This window comes from Aspergillus neoniger, assembly GCF_003184625.1.
Source record: "Aspergillus neoniger CBS 115656 unplaced genomic scaffold BO87scaffold_41, whole genome shotgun sequence".
NCBI classification, from domain to species: domain Eukaryota; kingdom Fungi; phylum Ascomycota; class Eurotiomycetes; order Eurotiales; family Aspergillaceae; genus Aspergillus; species Aspergillus neoniger.
In genome coordinates, this window is record NW_020291169.1 from 174,797 (window position 1) to 193,091 (window position 18,295).

The 18,295-nt window shown below is 49.9% G+C and overlaps 5 protein-coding genes across 5 annotated transcripts; 3 read left to right on the forward strand and 2 right to left on the reverse strand.

Annotated features, from left to right (window-relative positions):
- Window positions 1-500: 500 nt before the first annotated feature.
- Window positions 501-2,567, reverse strand: BO87DRAFT_367887 (Ulp1 protease family protein). The gene is made up of 7 exons (XM_025621912.1): window positions 2,095-2,567; window positions 1,976-2,003; window positions 1,888-1,902; window positions 1,755-1,804; window positions 1,665-1,684; window positions 1,051-1,602; window positions 501-990 (listed from the first exon to the last, which is right to left on the reverse strand). The coding sequence occupies exons 1-7, from the start codon at window positions 2,149-2,151 to the stop codon at window positions 936-938; spliced, it is 777 nt and encodes a 258-aa protein (XP_025475480.1). The 5' UTR covers window positions 2,152-2,567; the 3' UTR covers window positions 501-935.
- A 658-nt stretch (window positions 2,568-3,225) lies between these two features.
- On the reverse strand, window positions 3,226-9,115 carry BO87DRAFT_430079 (putative Rho guanyl nucleotide exchange factor; the record flags this gene model as incomplete). Its single annotated transcript, XM_025627530.1, has 2 exons — window positions 3,226-4,416; window positions 4,487-9,115. 2 exons carry the CDS (start codon window positions 9,113-9,115, stop codon window positions 3,226-3,228), a joined length of 5,820 nt encoding a protein of 1,939 aa, XP_025475481.1.
- A 783-nt stretch (window positions 9,116-9,898) lies between these two features.
- Window positions 9,899-10,212, forward strand: BO87DRAFT_170344 (uncharacterized protein). Its single transcript, XM_025618335.1, has one exon. It carries the CDS (start codon window positions 9,953-9,955, stop codon window positions 10,142-10,144), a length of 192 nt encoding a protein of 63 aa, XP_025475482.1. The 5' UTR covers window positions 9,899-9,952; the 3' UTR covers window positions 10,145-10,212.
- A 4,506-nt stretch (window positions 10,213-14,718) lies between these two features.
- Window positions 14,719-15,471, forward strand: BO87DRAFT_170368 (uncharacterized protein). Its single transcript, XM_025618336.1, has 2 exons — window positions 14,719-15,263; window positions 15,323-15,471. Exons 1-2 carry the CDS (start codon window positions 14,811-14,813, stop codon window positions 15,386-15,388), a joined length of 519 nt encoding a protein of 172 aa, XP_025475483.1. The 5' UTR covers window positions 14,719-14,810; the 3' UTR covers window positions 15,389-15,471.
- Window positions 15,430-16,933, forward strand: BO87DRAFT_170389 (telomerase reverse transcriptase). The gene is made up of 4 exons (XM_025618337.1): window positions 15,430-15,631; window positions 15,682-15,936; window positions 15,984-16,297; window positions 16,349-16,933. Exons 1-4 carry the CDS (start codon window positions 15,556-15,558, stop codon window positions 16,739-16,741), a joined length of 1,038 nt encoding a protein of 345 aa, XP_025475484.1. The 5' UTR covers window positions 15,430-15,555; the 3' UTR covers window positions 16,742-16,933.
- Window positions 16,934-18,295: the final 1,362 nt, after the last annotated feature.

Genomic DNA, 18,295 nt, shown 5'->3' on the forward strand with positions numbered 1-18,295 from the left:
TGGGAGGAGGAAGGGTAAGCAAATAACCTTAGGAGATGGGTATGGCTGTCTGGGTGGGCAGTTTTTATGGTATCATGGTGTAGTAGTGAGTATAGGGTGGAGTATCTAGGGTTAGGAGATTGCATAGTAGTAGTAGTTTGACCGTAGCGGTGCAATTTCATGAAAACCGTTGGCTGTGCGTTCAATCTTGAGTTGATTTAAAATTGTAGATCAACATGAGAAATGGAGTGACAATGTCAGAACTACTGTTGGTCTTAAGTGGGATCATAGTACATGGTGGAGTATGAGACTGCTGTGAAGCAGTATGATGTGTTAAAGCACTAGCTGCAGTAGACTAAAGCAAATTCCGGAAATCAGAGTGAGAGATCGTTATGTGCTCACAGTTCTACTCAATATATATATCCGTATGCGTGTCTCTTTGGTCAGAGTGGTATAGTATGATACAAACTAAAGAATGTGGTAGTAATATATATAGTATTCAAGACATACTAAACAAACCACCACAATAGACGTATCAATTCAACCATGGCGCAGGTAACGTAAGTAGTCCATCCAAACACAAACACGCGAGTCGGAAATGATCAAAAAGAGTGCTTAAGCTAGAATGCAACAAACTAAAGGCAGCCATCATAGTCGAATGCACGTCTCTCATTACCCCATATCATATCATAACATAAAAATGCAACAATCAATAGGAAATGCTGCCCGAACTAATAACTAGAAGAACAATAAAAACACAGCGCAAGTACAGCAGAGACAATACAAGAAGAATGCGTAGCCAGAAGGGCTTCCAAGGCGCTATCACGCCCGAGTTCCAGCACAACCAGATCAATCCCTCTGGCTTATGTATGCAGTATCCGAGACCTGGTATCAACAACTCCCAATGTACAAACCTTTCCGACGCCGACCCTGACTTGTTCCAATTGATCGTGATATCATTCGATCCGTGGAGGACTGGTCGACTTCTTGCCAAGGGGGCTTAGACTCGCTCTGCACTTGATTGTCAGTATTAGATCAGGCGAGTCTTTAATATTAGCAATAGTCACGTACGATCTTCGTCTTTCGCCCTCCTTCCGGAAGCCTTCAATAATCTTGGCCATTTCCTTGCGTCCCGACCGAGCATCAACCTTGCGCCCACCAAGACTCATGCTGACCTTCTCATTGGCGTTGGCAGTGAGCAATCTCTTCAGTAACAAATGGCGCATGCTCAAACAGACGAACACGCCACAGTCGCTCCCGTTCTCTTGTACTGGCGAATCCTCCAAATGAACGTAGTTAATGGGTCGTCCAAGTAGTGCCGCGAATTTCATTGTCACCGTCCGGGCTTCCCAGAAATTGCCCGGTGGCAGCGAATCATAGTGAAACGCTATCCCGTCCACAATTGAAATCAATAATAATGACCAGTGTGTGCCTCCCTCTGCTTCCGTGACATTGCGACAATCGTTGATAGGGAGGAAGACATGCGTAGTTCGAGAAAAATCGGGAAGCGCTTCACGCAGAGAATGTGGGTTTGGCGTTTGCAGGATCATGAATGACATGCTCGGTCGAAGGAGGACGATGTTGGAGGACCTATATTGGACGAGAAATTCGTGTTCAAGGTATCTACCATTGTTGATCTAGTGAGCCCCATGGACGGGAACTTTTCAGGTAGGCAGGTAACTTACTCCTCCCAGAAAGAGATGACCTATGATCATGATTCGATTGTTAGCTTCCCATGTAACGGTAGAGTAGATCAATAGTAGCATCTCACGAACATTATCGGTCAGCCAGTCATTCTTCAGCGACTGCATGTCCCCTCGTGTTACTGTATCCGTTTGTTAGAGACCGGGATCAAGGAGGAGTCAAACGGCGGTGGATTTGTATCTTTATTCCGACAGAGTAACGTACATCGGACATCATGATCTATCAAGCTGAAGCATTAGGATTCATCTACATCTCTCAACATGCAGTGTGGAAAGAAAGCGAGAGAACTTACAACTTAGATACGCATCATCTGGGTTCAACTACGCCACGTTTAGTCTGTTTCCCAAGCCGACAAGACCCCGCACATGTCAAGGGCAAAGGACGAGGGACAGAGAACTCCAGTTGACCTACTGTATCGCCAAATCGTCTCATCCTCCTTTGTAACTTTCCCAGGCCGCCGTCACGCATCGTGTGCACTCCAAGCAGATTATACTGGTCGCTCTCGCTGTCGATCTAATTGTTTGTCCACGAAGGTTCCGAAGTGTCGAGGAATAAGGTTCCGATCACAACCGACAAGGAGGGAGACAGGGCTCGAGAAAGGCTATATATGGGTATCCTTGGATGTTTGCGACAGCCTGCAAGACGAATGGATAGACGAAGGCCTAGGCAGGGGATATTGGTATTCGTCTGCCTGGTCCGTGGGTCTCCGTGGGCGGAGGATCAATAGAGACAGGTGGGAATCGGCTGGTCGATACGATCCCCGGCTGCGGTGCTTGGATCACATACGGCAGGACGTCGGGGGTCAACTGCGAAGGGTAAAAAATCGGAGCAAGGGAGATGATGCTAGTTCCAGCAATTGACGGACTGGGGAAAATGGAGACGATGGCTGACGAGCGAAGGTGCAAGTTCCTCGTCGGCCGGCGATCCTCATCAGCCATTCTCAGCCACTCTGGGGAAGGCGCCGCCAGACGTCACCTGTGGCGGTGCGCTCACGTGGTTCAGCCCTGTTACGATAGCCTATTTTCTATTCAACTAAGGAAATCGATGATGTGTAGATTGTTGGGTAAACATGGGTTCTATATATAGAAGATAATATTATAAAAGGCACACGCTAAGCAATTCATTCACTTCAAGCAAGGGGTATCTAAAAGTACATCTTAACATCTTTCGTCCGACGCAACAATTGTCAGGAAAGTAATATCAAACTCTCCTGGAGCACACATGGTCACCGATCTTCCATCCAGTCAGTCCGGAGATTCAACATTCAACATAACATCAAATCAGATAAACCAGATAGTTCGCCAACATTATATCCTACCCGACCCGCTGAAAGTAAGCAAACAAAGAAACAACATATTATAAGGCAAATGCTAGGTAGCGCGCCGTAGAAGACGCCAGGTCAACATGGGCCAAAAACAGAGGGTGACGAGCTGGTAAACAGAGCTCGTTGGGGGCCTAGGCCCCTGCCAAAATTGGCGCACGTTGTCAGAAATTTCCCCGTGGGAAATATAATGATAAAGGATGTTGATTGCAAATTGCATCTCAGGCTGAAAGCTTTGCAAAGTGCTTATTCCAAATCCATCCAACTTGATGGGTAGGGTCGTCCTGATTTTTGGCGAGCCAGAGCTCTCCTTTCTCCGCAATGACATCGAAAATCTCTCCGACCACATACGTCAGGTAAGGATAGCCAGCCTCGCGTCGTGCGCGGTCGATATTGAACTCATAGATGCTTGCCGCGAGGAAGAGCACCGCTGGCTCATGAGGAGGTTCGTTATGAGTTGGTGCGTTATCCTGCGGGTTGTCTGACATTGGCATCGCTGATGAGAAAAATCCCGAGTACCGTCCATCAGGAGACATGGGCAGCTCCTCGGCCTTTGCGCCATCGTTCCCATCACTCGAAGGACCAATAACGTCCACCAGGAACGGTGAGTCGAGACTGAGCCGGGGTAGGCTCGGGAATGCCTCGGTGGTGGAGGTCGAAGCTGGCACAGACGTGGTTGAAGCGCTAGTGATCTGCTGCAGCATCTGACTTCGTGGGATCTCGGCCGTCTCATGCCCCGTACGGCCCGAAAAGGTGGAATCTGCCCGGTGGCGGCTAGTGGATACCTGAGATTGAGTATCAAAGCTGGGCGAGTGGAACGAATGACTGCCATTGCCAAACTCTTGAGACACCTTGGGCGAATCCTCCATTGTCGATCCCACGCGCGTACTAACACTATTGACCGTAGAAGGCCGCCGCGGCGAGCTGATGGTGGCTCCTGTTGAAGGCGTATTGAAGTTGACAAGGTTGACAGTATCAGCAAGCAGGGAGCCATTGCAGATGCCCAGTGATAGGACCTGCGATTCAGAGAAGTTGAAATTGCAGGACCAGTCTTCCACGATCTTCTGGATGTCTTCCGGGAATGACTCGAATAGAGAACCAAGCTTGTGCTGTAGTTGCCGGAACCAAGTAGTCTGTATGTGCACGAAGTTTTTGAGACACGCCTCCATCAATTTGGCAGTCAGGGCGTAGAGCTTTGGAAGCTCATCCTTGAGGGTCTCGTTGAGCGCCACAAATTGCTCTCCTTGTTCGGTAGTCTTCTTATCAGGCTTGTCACCCCGCTCTTTCGCGCCTTTGAAGCGGGCATAGTCCATGAGGCGCTTATCGCGCTTTCTCATTACTCGTTGAGGACCATCGTGGAGCTTGAGCAACGTGACCATCGGGTCAATGACACTCTTTCGGACAACCGCAATCTGTATGATATTCACGAATTAGCTATGAAAGCACTACCAAAGGGGTTAGAATCTGGGAGGCTCCACTTACGTGTTCAGGCAACGCCACAGTCATTATCTCCGCAACAGTGGTCTTCAACTCACGCCATCTTCCCTCCAACTCTGCATAGTTAGATGGTGAAACATTGACGAAACCTTGGATCGCCTCAACGAATTCATTGAATCCGTCCATGGAGGTCTGCACCTCGCGTGTATACATTTCTGCGTCGCGCATGACAAGTTGCAATTGGAAGAAGTTGTCTCCAAACTTCTGGGCCAGTGTATCGTATTCCTTGTCCTCGACCATGTCAGAGAGGCCGACCTGCTGCCTCAACTTCTCGGTACGTCGACCGAAAGCCTTCGACAGGCCCGCCCTCACATCGGACTCTTTGCGTTTGCGGCCGACCACCTGCCCCACCAGGTCTGCCCGTTTCTTCATCTCGTTGATACGCACAGAGATATTAGTGACTTCCTCTAGGGCATTGACAAGTGCCGGGTGGTCGGGATGGTCATCGGGCGTGGAGTCGAGCAGTTCGGCCAACAGAAGGGGATATTTCAGAATTCTTTGCACTGGCTTCACCAGGAGAGAATCCAAGTCCCACGCCGTCGTTAGGTCTGAAGCCCAGTCTCGGCACTCTTTGAGCCAGATAGCAACCTTAGGGTTGCGCTGCAGTGTCTGGAGCTTCTTATTAGCAGCATCATGATTTTTCAAATAATCCGCATAGACCTTCTCCATGTAGCTCATTTGATTCATGAAGGCTTGACCAATGTATGTCATCTTATCTTTGTCCAGGTCGGATATGCCCGCCGTGCTCGAATTCTCGGAATCCGTCTTAGAAGCGTGATGGCGGGCACTACGCTTGCTACTCCAGCGTTGGGACTTGGGCATCACGTAAACGCTCTTAGCTGCCTCCTTCAGTGCATCTTGGAACGCCATCGAGAATTGCACGACCTGGTCGGAATTCGCAAATAGAATCTTAACGTCCTCCGAGGAAAGATCTAAACAAGAACTCGAGGTTCCTTTGTAGATATCGTCGACGACCTTCATGTCTCGTCCGAAAGTGTACTCTGTATCGACAAGTTCCTTGATCACATGCCGGCGCTTTTTAAGACGACGTTGCTCTGGAGATGGAGATTGTGCTTTTAAACGGGATGGCTCTGATGTTGAAGGGACCAGCGAAGTGGAAGACGAGTCGAATGTTTGGGGAGACGGTATAGGGTCCAGCCTGCGAAGAGAGGAATCCTCGCTACTACCGGTGCTCTGAACAGGATCCAATGGCGCAAAGATGCCAGATATGATAGTACTTAGGCGTTGCTCTGTGACATTGACATTTGAAGGCGGTTGCATTCGCTGTTGCGGGGTGACATTCAAGGTCGGTATGTCTTCTTCTGGTGGCTCAGGGAGCGACGGCAACTGCTTTTCGTGGGAGTCAAGCTCCTGAGGCTGGTGCACCTTGATAGCCAGACCTAATCCTTCATCGGCTTCTTCTGAACAGAAAGATTGATGATTCGGGGTAACCAGCCGGGGGGTTGTAGCACTATCATGTACAGGACCTGTGTCGCTGTTTTGTGCCTGCAAAGCAGACTCATCCTCAGCGGCAGCCACCTGCATCCAGTCCATGATCGAAGGGGAGGCATGCTCCCAGTCGTCACGCAAAACTAGACTTGCTGTATGTCCCGGCCGTTCCGAAGGAGGAGGATCCCGTATACGAGATACAACGACCGGGTCATCATTTAGACTGTCGGATCCCTGATCTGCCTTCTTGTCCGAATATGTCTGTGATGGTTCCGGAGAGGCGCGGATTGCTGGCAACGGAAGCCCATGACTCCTGCCATTTGCCAGCTCCTGCAGATAGAGTTGTCCAACCCTCTTCGAATCCCAGCCACCGAGTCTTGCTAAGTTGGAAGCGTTAGAGAATGCAAAGCCATTCGGGTGAGACATCGCTTCTTGTCTCCCATCATTCGCGCTTCCCTTCTTTGGAGATGCGGAGCGCAGTATTTGATGGTCGGTTGTCGACGGGGTGCTAGAAGATGCAGAGCAGGACTGGGTCGCGACCTCACTGTCCTCAGTGCACTGTTGTAGCTGGGAGAAGTCATCTCCACTGTTGTCGCATTGCTCGTCGACGGAGTGCTGATTGCGAAGGGATGAAGACCAAGAACTCATGCTCCAACGATTAGATGTCTCGCCGTTCATCGGACCATGTCGCATGTAAATATCGCATGACTCCGGGTTATCGCTGCTGTCTGCTTGATCATCGAAAGCGAAAGCATTTCTTAACCTAGTAGGCAAGGCATCCCTCTCATCGTTCTCGGAGAAGCTACACTCCTGCTCATCGCATGACGAGCTGCTTGGACTGGACTCGCGAATATTCATGATCTGACTCAACAGAGTCCTGTGAGAAGTATGTAGGTCTTGTCGTGACAGCTCAACTTGGGGCTCGGTATCGAAAGCAGTCACATGGGTCTCGTTAGACTCCGAGGTAACATCAGACGCGGGGGGGGCGTGAGACTTGGGCTCATATGTCAAGTCCCTTTCTATTATCGCTGCATGTCCCAGAGTTGGGGAATCCATGGTCATTAGGTGTGCATCAGAAGCGCCGTTTACATTCTCCAGTGTAGTAGGGATGTCAGTGTCGACATGGAGCTCCGGAAGTGGCCGAGAGTCCTTCGTTTCGGGTACCTGGTCTACCTCCTCAGTCGGGGCTTCTGGTGCCTCCTCAATGACGGTCGCGCTATCCTCGGCGTGGGGAGAAGGCTGTACTTCACTCTCCGTGGGTTGCGGTGGTTCAGGGGTGGATGCGCGAGCGAATTCGAGCTTATCTTCCTGGGCATTTGCTTGACGTCTGAGTTCAGCAGCTTTCTCCTCTTTTCGCTCATTCTCCTCGACGGTACGGTTGAAAGCCTGTTGTATCTTCTGTCGCCTAGTCGCGAAGTCGACATGGCCGAGCTCCGGCAATCTTCGTTCGCGCGCCCTGGAGTTCCTGTATTCCCGGTCGCGGTTGATCTGCCTCTGGAAGTTCGATACCGTTTCAACTACTTTCGAACGAGACGATTGAGTATGTGCTATAGGCTGGCGTGGTCGGGAGCTGCGTAGAGGGGGTGACTTTTTCGGGGGAGGAGCGGCAATGTAGGCTTCTAATAGCGCATTTCTTTCAGGAAGCTGCTGGCGCGACCGACCATGAGCCATTTCCCGCTTTGCGCGTGGTGATGCAGCATAACCTGGTAGTTGATCATTTTTCGGCATATCACGCGGGGATTTGGGCGAGGGTTTGGGAAGGCGGCTGGTGCCTTTTGGTGGCAGATGGACTTGAACGGCAGTACGGTTTCCGGAATGAGTGCCGGCTCTTGAAGGGGGAGGAGACTCGTCTGAAACGGAAGGCGAGTTCAAGCGGTGGGATGAAATCGGAATGCGTGATTTTGGGGTATGCGGGCTGTTGTCTGGGCATGCTTGGGAATTGGCCTGCAAGGGGGCCGGGACCGCCATGTGGGAGTTGGGAGGGTTCGCTCCCACCTCGACCGACCAATTTCCAGGAATATCACTCTTCGTCCTCCGGTGAGTGTTTGTATTTGACCCTGTACTGACGGACTCCAAAAATGGTGTGCGTCCTAGGTACCACGCAGTGGGTGTCAGCGGCGTCACACCAGCCGACGGATCGAAAGGGTCTAGGAAAGCTGGATTCGGGCTAGGAATGATCCCGTCAGAACCTCGACGCCGTATCGTCGACGAAGTTCCATATCCAGGAATCTGCGGACTCGTGTCAATTCGAAGCGGTTCGCCAAGGGTAGGTCGTCGAGGGATCGCGTCTGGTGAAGCGAAGTTACTCGAATGATTGTCATCAATGCTAGCCGTCCTGAGTGAAGCTGCAAGAAGGTCTGACGAAGACTCTGTGTCGAATACACTCCTAGGTTGCCAGTGGCCAGACTGTGGCCTCGACGAAAGGTTGGGTGTTTCGCGCTGGCGAGGGAGGGCTCTAGATTGCGAAGAATACTGGGTAGGACTGGTCGGGCTGGCAGCTCTCGAGGTTACCCGCGACCGGACTGAGGATGTGGAAGGAACAGGAAGGACCTGGTCGACGTTGTTGTTGAATTTGTTGATAAGATCTTTAAAGGATGTCTGCCCCGATCTCGCCGCCGAGGCCCGCACCGATGATCCCCAGGCAGGTTCGTGCCCAACGCCTTTATATGATGAATCGGAAGCGGAACGATACTGGCCCAGACTAGTATTCGTGGATTCGAGCAAGTGTATCGGTACTGAAGAGACCCGTTGGAAAGGTTTCGGGGAGTGGTTATCTGCGGCTGCGTCGCTGCCCACTTCCACCATGGGATGACCGCCGCTCAGGTCGAGATCTTGCTCGTCGTTTGCGGCCACGATGGGCAGGTGTGGGCGATAATAGTCGTCTGGATCAGGTGAAGACCGATCGTAACTGTTGGGATGATCTGCCGTGGGTATGCTGGTAGGTGTAGGGAAAAGTTGCAGGTTTGTGAGACCCGGCTGAGTGGGATACGCTTTACCGGACAGAGGAACAGGAGTGGAGGACAGGGCGGCTAGATGGTCTTCGCGAGAGCCATTCGACAGGGCGTCATAGAAATAGTCGGTGGTGCTTTGGGAGGATAGGCGCTGGAACTGACGGGGACTGCCGTCAAAGAGGCCAGAAACGTGCTCGACATCACCCTCGGACATCTTGCATTCTTCAGGCAGAGAATCAGCGGGATGCTCCTTTGTGTATTTCTCGAAGAAATCATAATGATGGGGAATTGGAAAAAGAATGAAAAGGGAAAGGAAGTACCCAGCAGATTGGTTGGCTGTGATTGCTCCAGTTCAAGGGTGCTAATCTTGCGATGCGTTGTTCACAGCTGGTAGGTCACAGATGCTATTGCAGGTTAACCGGCCAGAACTACAAGGCACAATCGTCACCGGGTAGTACCACCCGAGCACGGCGTCATATTTGAGATCAAATGTGATCACCAAGCCAGCGGTGGGGGACGATCCTCGACCCGTCTGCTAAGGACCGGAGGAATTGTCCCACTATTGACCAACCCCTCCAAATGGAAAAGAGGCGAAGGAAACCGAAGCCCGATGGTTGATTATCGGGACAAGTTCCAAGGGAGTGTATGGTGTGAACAAGGTAGTAGGGTGGGAAGGTAAATTCCGTTGGGAAGGACAACGACTAAAGGAACAATGACACAGCACAGGCGGAACGAAAGAAAAGGGAACCCTGATGACAGGCCCAAGTAAGACGGGCGGGACGAATGTTTGCACGGCGTCTAACAGGGGAGTGAGGAGGAGGAGGAGGAGTAGGAGGGGGAAAAGCGAAAAGGTCCGTTACAAGCGGGTCGGAGGAGGGGTTTGCTGAGGTCAAAGTGACAGGGTAAGACTGCAGTAATAATAATATAATAATAATAATAAGACGAGGGAAAAAGAAGGAAGAAAGAAAGAAAGAAAGAAAGAGTAGGGAAAAGAACGGGGATGACGAACAGGTAGGGTCAAGAGCAACATGATACTCATCAAATAGAAATCATGGGCGACGAGCCCAGAATCGGCCTGATGGTCCTGTCGATTGAGAAGGGCTGCAGGTGGGCCAACAACCAGCAGCCCTGTTTGAAAGCGTCCGTGTTTCTACTTATTTTTATTTTTATTTGGTTTTTCCGTTTTTATTTTTTATTTTTATCTTTTTATTTCTTAATTGTTTTATTTTTTTTTTTGATCTAGTTTTAGCAGGCTAAGTTACTTACGATGGCCCTCCTACTAAGAATTACTCCATACTAAATTGGGTATTAATTAGTAGCTGCGACAGTTTTGGGTGTGGGTGCGGAGAAGGTGGATTAGGGGCCGGCGAACAAATTAATTAATTGGAGGAGGCAGAGGAGGGGGGGAAAGAGGAACAAGAGAGAGAGGAGGGAACAATCGGAAAGCTGGAGCCAACCCAAGGATGCATCCTACGGTTAACTATGGATGTGCAATAAAGCGATGATTCTTCAAGACGACATAAATAAGTAATAAAACCAACCCAAGCTAGCCGAGAAAAATCTCAAGACGGATGAATCGTACACAAGACATCGAATAAGGAAAGGTAAAAGAGGGTCTCAATGTCTAATGCCCATTCAGTCTCATTCCCCCTCCCCCCTCCCACTCAGGCCCGAAAAAATGGGCCTGTACATCCGAAAGGTTCTGGCTTCGCGGGAAAGCTCCATCAAAGGAAAGATTCGCTGTGTACGGTATTGTCAATACCTGAAACTCCTGGCCACTTACTAAGTACTACGACCTATTCGCTACGGAGAACGGACACTAGCCGGCGGTCTAGTCCAGGTCTTAGATCTTTGAGAGACGGCTTAATGTGCTTAGATGACGAAGCAGACTAGAGTTGATAGATAGCCGACTAGTAAACTCATCATTCGCTTGAATAGTTCGAGAAAAGCCGGTATTTGATCCATCTTGTGGCCACATCCTGGCCTTCCCTGTATGTAAATTGTAAACAGAGATAACAGCCCCAGGGGGGAGGGAATCAGACTGGCAAATTTTGAAGATCTATCTACTATCTAGATCACCATTTACTGCCGATCCCACCGATTAGTGGCCGGCTTTCCCGCAGTCTGCATTTAGTGAGGCAGAAGGAAGGGCTATATGGTGAAGGGAAAGACCTATCCGCTGCGAGGCATGCTAGCGCCTTATCAGTCTTCGGATCAGGAGACGTTCTAGAGAAGAAAATTTCTTCTAGATCGTTTAACACAAGGGAAGAAAAGGGAAATGCAAAGGGCACAGAGTTTGATTACATGATCCGGCCGGTTCATTCCCTGGGTTGTGTACCATGGGACTCGGTCTCATGCGCCAGTCTTTGTTTGATTACTCTTCTCAAGCCCGTGGTCGTCCAATCTTCTCAGGGAAGAAAGATATTAGTTGAGGGATTTCTCCTTCGTCGAAATTCCCCTTGTTCGTTTTACAAATGGCAATGTCTACGTTGGGTCCTGTTCTTCTGGCAAATGTATAGGATCATTGATAATCATGTTCTCTTTCTGATATGCTTGTGCTCAATGCTTAACCCATCATCCTTGTACCTCACGTATTGGGTGCGTACTGCATACAACTTACATACACAATACAGTAATATATTGTCTGATGCTTCTAAACCAGCCGATGAAGTTCCACTGTCTTATTGCTCGAGTCAGTTACTGCATGGAAGAGTACTTTTCTTTCCATGAAGACGTGACAGATAATAGCATACAATCTACGATGTTGAATCAGAAAATACCTACTATTGCTACTATCAATTTGTCCATCCCTGAAAGGTAGGCGGCAGCTTTGCGTATAGGAGATGTGACTCCTCTCATGGGATGATTGGAGGAAGTGGATATCCCCCGTGATCATCCGTCTTCTCCCTCCAGGATAGAAAGTGCACTCCGTCTCTGCCTTTCCCATCCGTTTGACAGTGGCACCGTGGGAGCAAGGGAGGAGGAAAGGGGTCATATCTGCCATGTCGGTGAGTCGGAATAACTACATCGAGCCAGTCCCAACGACACGAGCATGCCTTTATAGGTGTATTCGAGTGGGACATAATACATAAAAGTGCCTATTGTGACACCTGAACGAGCCATACTATTGGTCTGCTGTAGGTCTAGTAGATTAAGTACTACTACCTGCGGAAAGTCCTCATGAGGTAGAAAGGATGTGTGCCGCGCCTTATCAGCCTATCCAGAACCAGCCGACCTGCTGCCAATGTGTCTTTATCATACACGAAGTGTGAATTTTGTTCCACACACCAACCAACTGCACAACCCATGTAGATTCGTTGGTTTGCATAATCATTGACAAGTCTGCCTTATTTTTTCCAGTGCCGTAAGTACGGCTGACAGTGACTTGGATTTTTCCGATTGTCCTTCAGTCTTCACAGATGAATCACTACTGGTTAAATTGATCCGAACCAGCAGATTATGCCTGCGGGACGCATAGTAGTCGACTCTATTGCTTCTGCTCTGGTATGTAGCATGCATCTGTCAATATCCCGTTCGCATGTCACCGCCTGCAATAATAATCATGACGTACCTGCTTCGCTCCACTAGGCCCGGTCTTGGGTGGTCGTGGAAGAGTCTAATTTAGTTTAGAGTGCTCCGTGGATGGATATACTTTGTACTCATACGTGACACTAGTACGGAGCATCGTGTTGCAATCTGAATGGACGAGTAACCTCGACTGCTTTCAACAAGGCCCGTCCTTTTTACCGGCACTGCTAAGATACCATCGCCGCCACGGACTAACAAAGGACGTCCTTTTAGATAGGACAGGTGCCCTTACCACCACACCGCTTATTTTACAGCCGTGGGCAATTGGGCGTCCTTGCAGTTAGGATGAAAAGTACCACGGACTGATTTGCATGATATAATTATACGGGGCAATCGGCAGTTTCATGCAGCGACATTCTACATTCTGTTCGTCTACGGAGTACTCTTTTCTCGATACTTCGCCCCTTCCTCCGGGGGAGGCGTTTGCAAAACCAGGGCTTCGGGACTTGGATCAGGTACCAACAGACAGAGACAGGAGACGGAACTGTCTGTCAACATGCTTTGCATGCCTACCAGGGGCTGTGGTTTTCAGCCAGCCTGTAGCAGAAAAGAAAACTGAACCCCCCAGACTCCGCAAGGCGAGAGAGGCTGACGCGGTGGGGACGCAATCAATTGCGATTGATTGACCACCGTCGGGAATGCTGGTTCTTGGTACTACTACTTGCTAGAGCCTAGCGGCGACCTTTCTAGACCGCCGTCGTTCCAAGGATCTGGCTCAGCTTCCCCCATCCTTGTCCGTGCGAGCACCGTGGCTACGATAGTTGGACACAACCTCATTATGATTTCTATTCTTATCCGGCGGTGGCTTCAGGAACAAGGGATCGACGGGAATTCAGTCTGATTGGATAGATTTTCTTTCCTTTTCCAACCCAGTCTCGTCCGCAATCCGGATCCGAGTTCCAGCATTAGCGAACAATGTCGTTTTCACTTTCGGTTTGAAAATGAAGGCATGGTGAGTGGAGAGAGAAAGGAAGAAAAAGAGAAAGGAAAGAAAAAAGAAGAAAAAAATGAGTGGGGCACACGGATCCGAATCTACTCAAGTGGTCCTCTCTTGTGTAAGTGTATCTCCCTCTCAGACTCATCAGTCTTACGCCTTCACCCTTGCTAGTAGATACATCTTCCCGGTCGCAATAATGCAATGGTAATGAGTTAATCCAATTTCAACCACTGACGGAGGAGCTGGTCACCCGACGGCCCGCCGGATGTCGCCTTCTTGCATCCGCCATCCCTTTGACAGACACGCCAGGCTCTGTTCTGCCGCCTGCAATGTAGTCTTTTAAGGTTTACACATCCTACGGCTGAAGTGTGAAGAGCTCCTTAGCTCGCTTAACTCGTGATGTGTCGGTTTTTTCATTGAGGTCATGAAAAGGAAAAATCTTTCCGTGCACCAACCAGTTAAACTATGAACCGCCGAGCAGGAGTTGGCAAAGATCGGCGGTCGCTTACAGATCTTCCCTTCGAGAAGCGAGCATTACTGATCCGATGCCGCCAATGACCAGTGGGATTGTGGTAGCCTATATGGAGCAAGGGATCCTTTTATAATCCGCTTCTATTGACGGTTTTCTGTCAGAACGTGTGACCCGCGCTCCCAAGAATTTATTCTTGAGGGTTGCCTGTAGATAGCCGCCTTACCCTGACGATCTACGTTCCCAGAACTCTTTTCAGGAGGAGCTTCGCTCTGAAAGTTTGAGTGAACAATAGTCCAACGAAGCCGATAGTTTCGAATAGTTCGACGACGCAGGCAAGAAGCTAAATAGAGTTCGACTTCAAACAGAAGCAGTGGTTCTGTTGCCTTACCAGGCTTCCCATTAAGGAACGTCTCCTATCGAGCTACCGCTTGGAAGGTTCGATTATTGACCGTTGTTCTCGGGATATGCGCTGGCGAGTGGAGAATTGTTTCACTCCCAAACATGGCGCCCCATGTTCTTCGATCGCTTGCGGGTTTCGACTCGGCTTCTCTGGGTCATCTCTAAGGGGTTGGTTTTCGTTCATGCTGGCGCATGATCCTGAGTAAAGAAGCAGTGGCTCTAGGTTCCTGGGCCCTAGCAAACGGACATGGCAGAATGAGCAATCAGCAAAGTAGGGGTATCCGTAGCAAATTCGGTATTGGTTGACTGGTTGCAGAAGGTCGGTAAGGACGGCTGCTCCCGTGATCCCCGGCTGTCGCGTTGCCGGAGCGCGTCTCAGCGCGCTTCCCTTTTGGGGCATATCACAACACCTGGCCGCCATACCAAATGTAATGATCAGACCACCCATCCATGTGAGGCAGACAGTCGCTTGCATTAAGCGAACTGGTCCGGATTGATTCAAGTGCTTTCCTAATGGGAAAGAAGAGGAAGAGACCCATTAAGGGTGACCGTGCGCTGGACAGGTTGTCGCAGCCATGCACCTCTCCAGCATCCACTTGTTTCAAGGGACAGCGCAGCCTGGCTCGTGATGATGCTGCAGGGCACACTCATCCAGTCATTTCACTATACTATTCTCAGGTTTTAACGCTGAGACAGTACCTTCTACGCCAAATACCCCTATCCTCCAAATCCCGCCGTCGGAGAATTGTGTCAATACGTCATGAGCAGGCTCCTGTCGAGACCAATGACGATGGTGGTTCAGGACAACTTGCTAGTTTTCTTGATACGACGCTGATAGGCATATTGGCCGACTCGCATCCGACATGCAACGAGAAGCGCCGGCAAGAGCTAGCTGCATTTACGCAGTCGCAGTCCAGATCTGAACAAACCAGCACGGACACTGGACCAGCATGTGCTCAGGCAGAGGTACAATCCACTTTTCTGGATTGGCTCGATAGGTACTGACGGTACATCATAGCTTGTAGATTTCGTCATATCCTCTCTGTTCAGTCGTGACAAATTCTCCCGTCAAAGGCCCCTTCATCTATTGACCCGGGGCTTCAGACGTGAGAGCGTGCATCCTGCTCATAGGAAGCGAACGATCTCATGCAGTATTTCAGGCCTCGAGGTGCAGTTCCCTAATGACAGTGTTCAGCAACTGAAGCGGGCGCCATGGACAGAAGTGCTTGGCTTGTTGGGAGACAACGGGGAAGAGATCATGCTAAAACTTCTCCTGGATTGTGGAATATTCGTGGCCGTTGATCAGCAAAGAGGAATTTATTTCCAATTAAGTGGTAAGCCAGCTCCATAGGGAGTACAGTACACTACTAAGATGGCAATTTAGGACTCCCTCTATCAACACTTGAACCTGTAAACAAGGTGCCTCAAAGCCATTTGGCTCCAAAAAATGCACTTTCCTCTGTGACAAGCAACCCTGTACCAGCGTCTGATCGCAAGGAGACGAAAATGAATACAAGCACATCTGACTGCAAGCCGACCACACAGAAGCCAGCTCCTGTTGTCTTCCATCGCCGACGTATTCTGTATGCTTCTCCAGTGCTTGATTCGAAAGGAAAGATACAATTTGGGATGAAGAGTCGTGAGTCAGCCAAAATCAATAGTTTGGCCCCTTGGCTAACATTGCAGATGTTCTGAAACGTTTCCCTTCTTCCACATCGCTCGCGCACACTACTCATGTGTTGAAATACATATTTCCTAAACAGTTTGGCTTGCACAATGTCTTCTCGAGCGTGTCAAATGGGCAAGACATATTCAAAGATTATGCTTATCGCGAAGATGAGATTGCAAAATTAGAGAAGGTAAAGCGAGCCCATTCACACCCAGAAAGCGTGATCCCCAGACGACTTCAAGGCAAGGCTGTAGAGTTGGTCCAGCAGTTGCAGAACCGGAATAAGCACTGTTCCTATGTGCATTTGCTCAATTATTATTGTCCTTCAGAGGTATGCTCGCAGAATTACTGATAAAATTGTAGGGTGATGCTAATAATGTAGCGTATTGGACCGTGGAAACTCGGCCCTGAGCCGTTCGATGATCACAAACTGTCAGCATCAGAGTCTTTGATCACTCAACCACGACTTTCCTGCCAGCAGGCATCTTCTTCAATTCCGGATGGTAGTCCCTCGGTAGATCCAAATATCAGCGACATGCCAAAAATACAAGCACCGAAGATCAGCTTGACCGACTACGCGACGCCTGCCTCATCTGTCTCCGCCTTCTGCAGAGCTGTCTTGAAGAACCTGATTCCCCCTCAATTCTACGGAACTGGTCAGAACAGAATTCTGCATCAAGATAAGATCTTGAAGCATGTCGATCAATTCGTGCAAATGCGGCGTTTCGAAAACCTGAGTCTTCAGGATGTATGCCAGGGGATCAAGGTTCATTGACAATCACAACCACATTGTTGTCTTCCAATACTAACTGCGTATCTTCAGGTCACTTGTTTACCTTGGCTTGAGCCTCCTTCCAATACAAGACAAGCATTCAATCCCTTACCACACAAGCTGTCGAGGTCCGACTTCGAGAAGCGAACGGAGCTACTTCATGAGTTTGTGTACTACCTGTTCGACTCAATCCTAATACCACTCATCCGTGCCAACTTCTATGTCACCGAGTCTCAGTCTGGTCGAAACCGTTTGTTCTATTTCCGGCACGACGTTTGGTATCAGCTGACTGAAAGACCGATACTTGAGCTCAAGGCTGGCGTTTTCGAAGAGTTGGAGCCAGCCACAGCCCAGCGTGTGGTAGAGAAGAGACTAGAGAAGAGCGGTATGGGATATGGCTCCTTACGACTCTTACCTAAATCAACAGGCATTCGCCCTCTCTTAAATCTCAAGCGAAAACCGGTACTAGCGGGCCACGCAAAATCCGGTAAATTCTGGAGTGTCAATTCGGTTGTTGCCCCGATTCATAGCATGCTCCAGTACGAGAAGACACGAGCGCCGTCCAAACTAGGCTCATGTGTGCAGTCAGTTGGGGAGATTTATTCCCAATTGAAGAAGTTCAAAAGACACCTACAGAATCAGGGCTCAGTGCCTCCATTGTACTTTGTCAAACTCGATATCCAGTCTTGCTTTGATACAATCCCTCAGCAAAGCCTGGTCCATCTTATTGAAAGGTTGATCACTGAAGCCGCCTACCATTATACTAAGCACGTCGAAATGACGCCGTCTGATGAGTTCAACATCCTGTGGCCATCGCACGAACGACCAAGCAAGGCTAGGCGGCGATTTGTCGGTAGAGCAGCCCCTGCTGCAAGGCCACAGCACCTGGCAGAGGCGGTGACCAACGGCGAGACCAGCCAGAGGCGAAACACCGTCTTTGTCGACACGCTCATGCAGAGAGAATTCAATGCGGAAGATTTACTCGACCTCCTCGATGACCACGTGCGAAACAATCTAATTAAGTTCGGGCGGAATTACTTTCGGCAATGCAATGGCATTCCCCAGGGCTCAGTGTTATCGAGCATGCTGTGTAACCTATTCTATGCAGACATGGAGCAGCAAGTACTGGGATTCCTGCAGTCCGACAATGCTTTACTGGTTCGCTTAGTTGACGACTTCCTACTCGTCACCACCGAGTCCTCACTGGCTATGCGTTTTCTCCAGGTGATGATCCCCGGGCAGCCTGCCTATGGCGTCTCAGTCAATCCAGCCAAAAGCCTGGTCAACTTCGCCGCCGCTGTGGAGGGGATTCAGGTCCCACGTCTCGTGGATACTCGGCTCTTCCCTTACTGTGGATGTCTGATCGATACCCGTTCTTTAGAGATCTACAAGGATCATGAGCGCATTCTGGAAGGGGGGCAATCCGTCGCCACTAGTCTGTCGAACTCGCTCACGGTCGAACTGACGCGAGTACCGGGCCGGACTCTTCACCGCAAACTGCTGGGGTCCTTCAAGCTGCTCATGCATCCGATGTACTTGGATCGGCAACACAACACG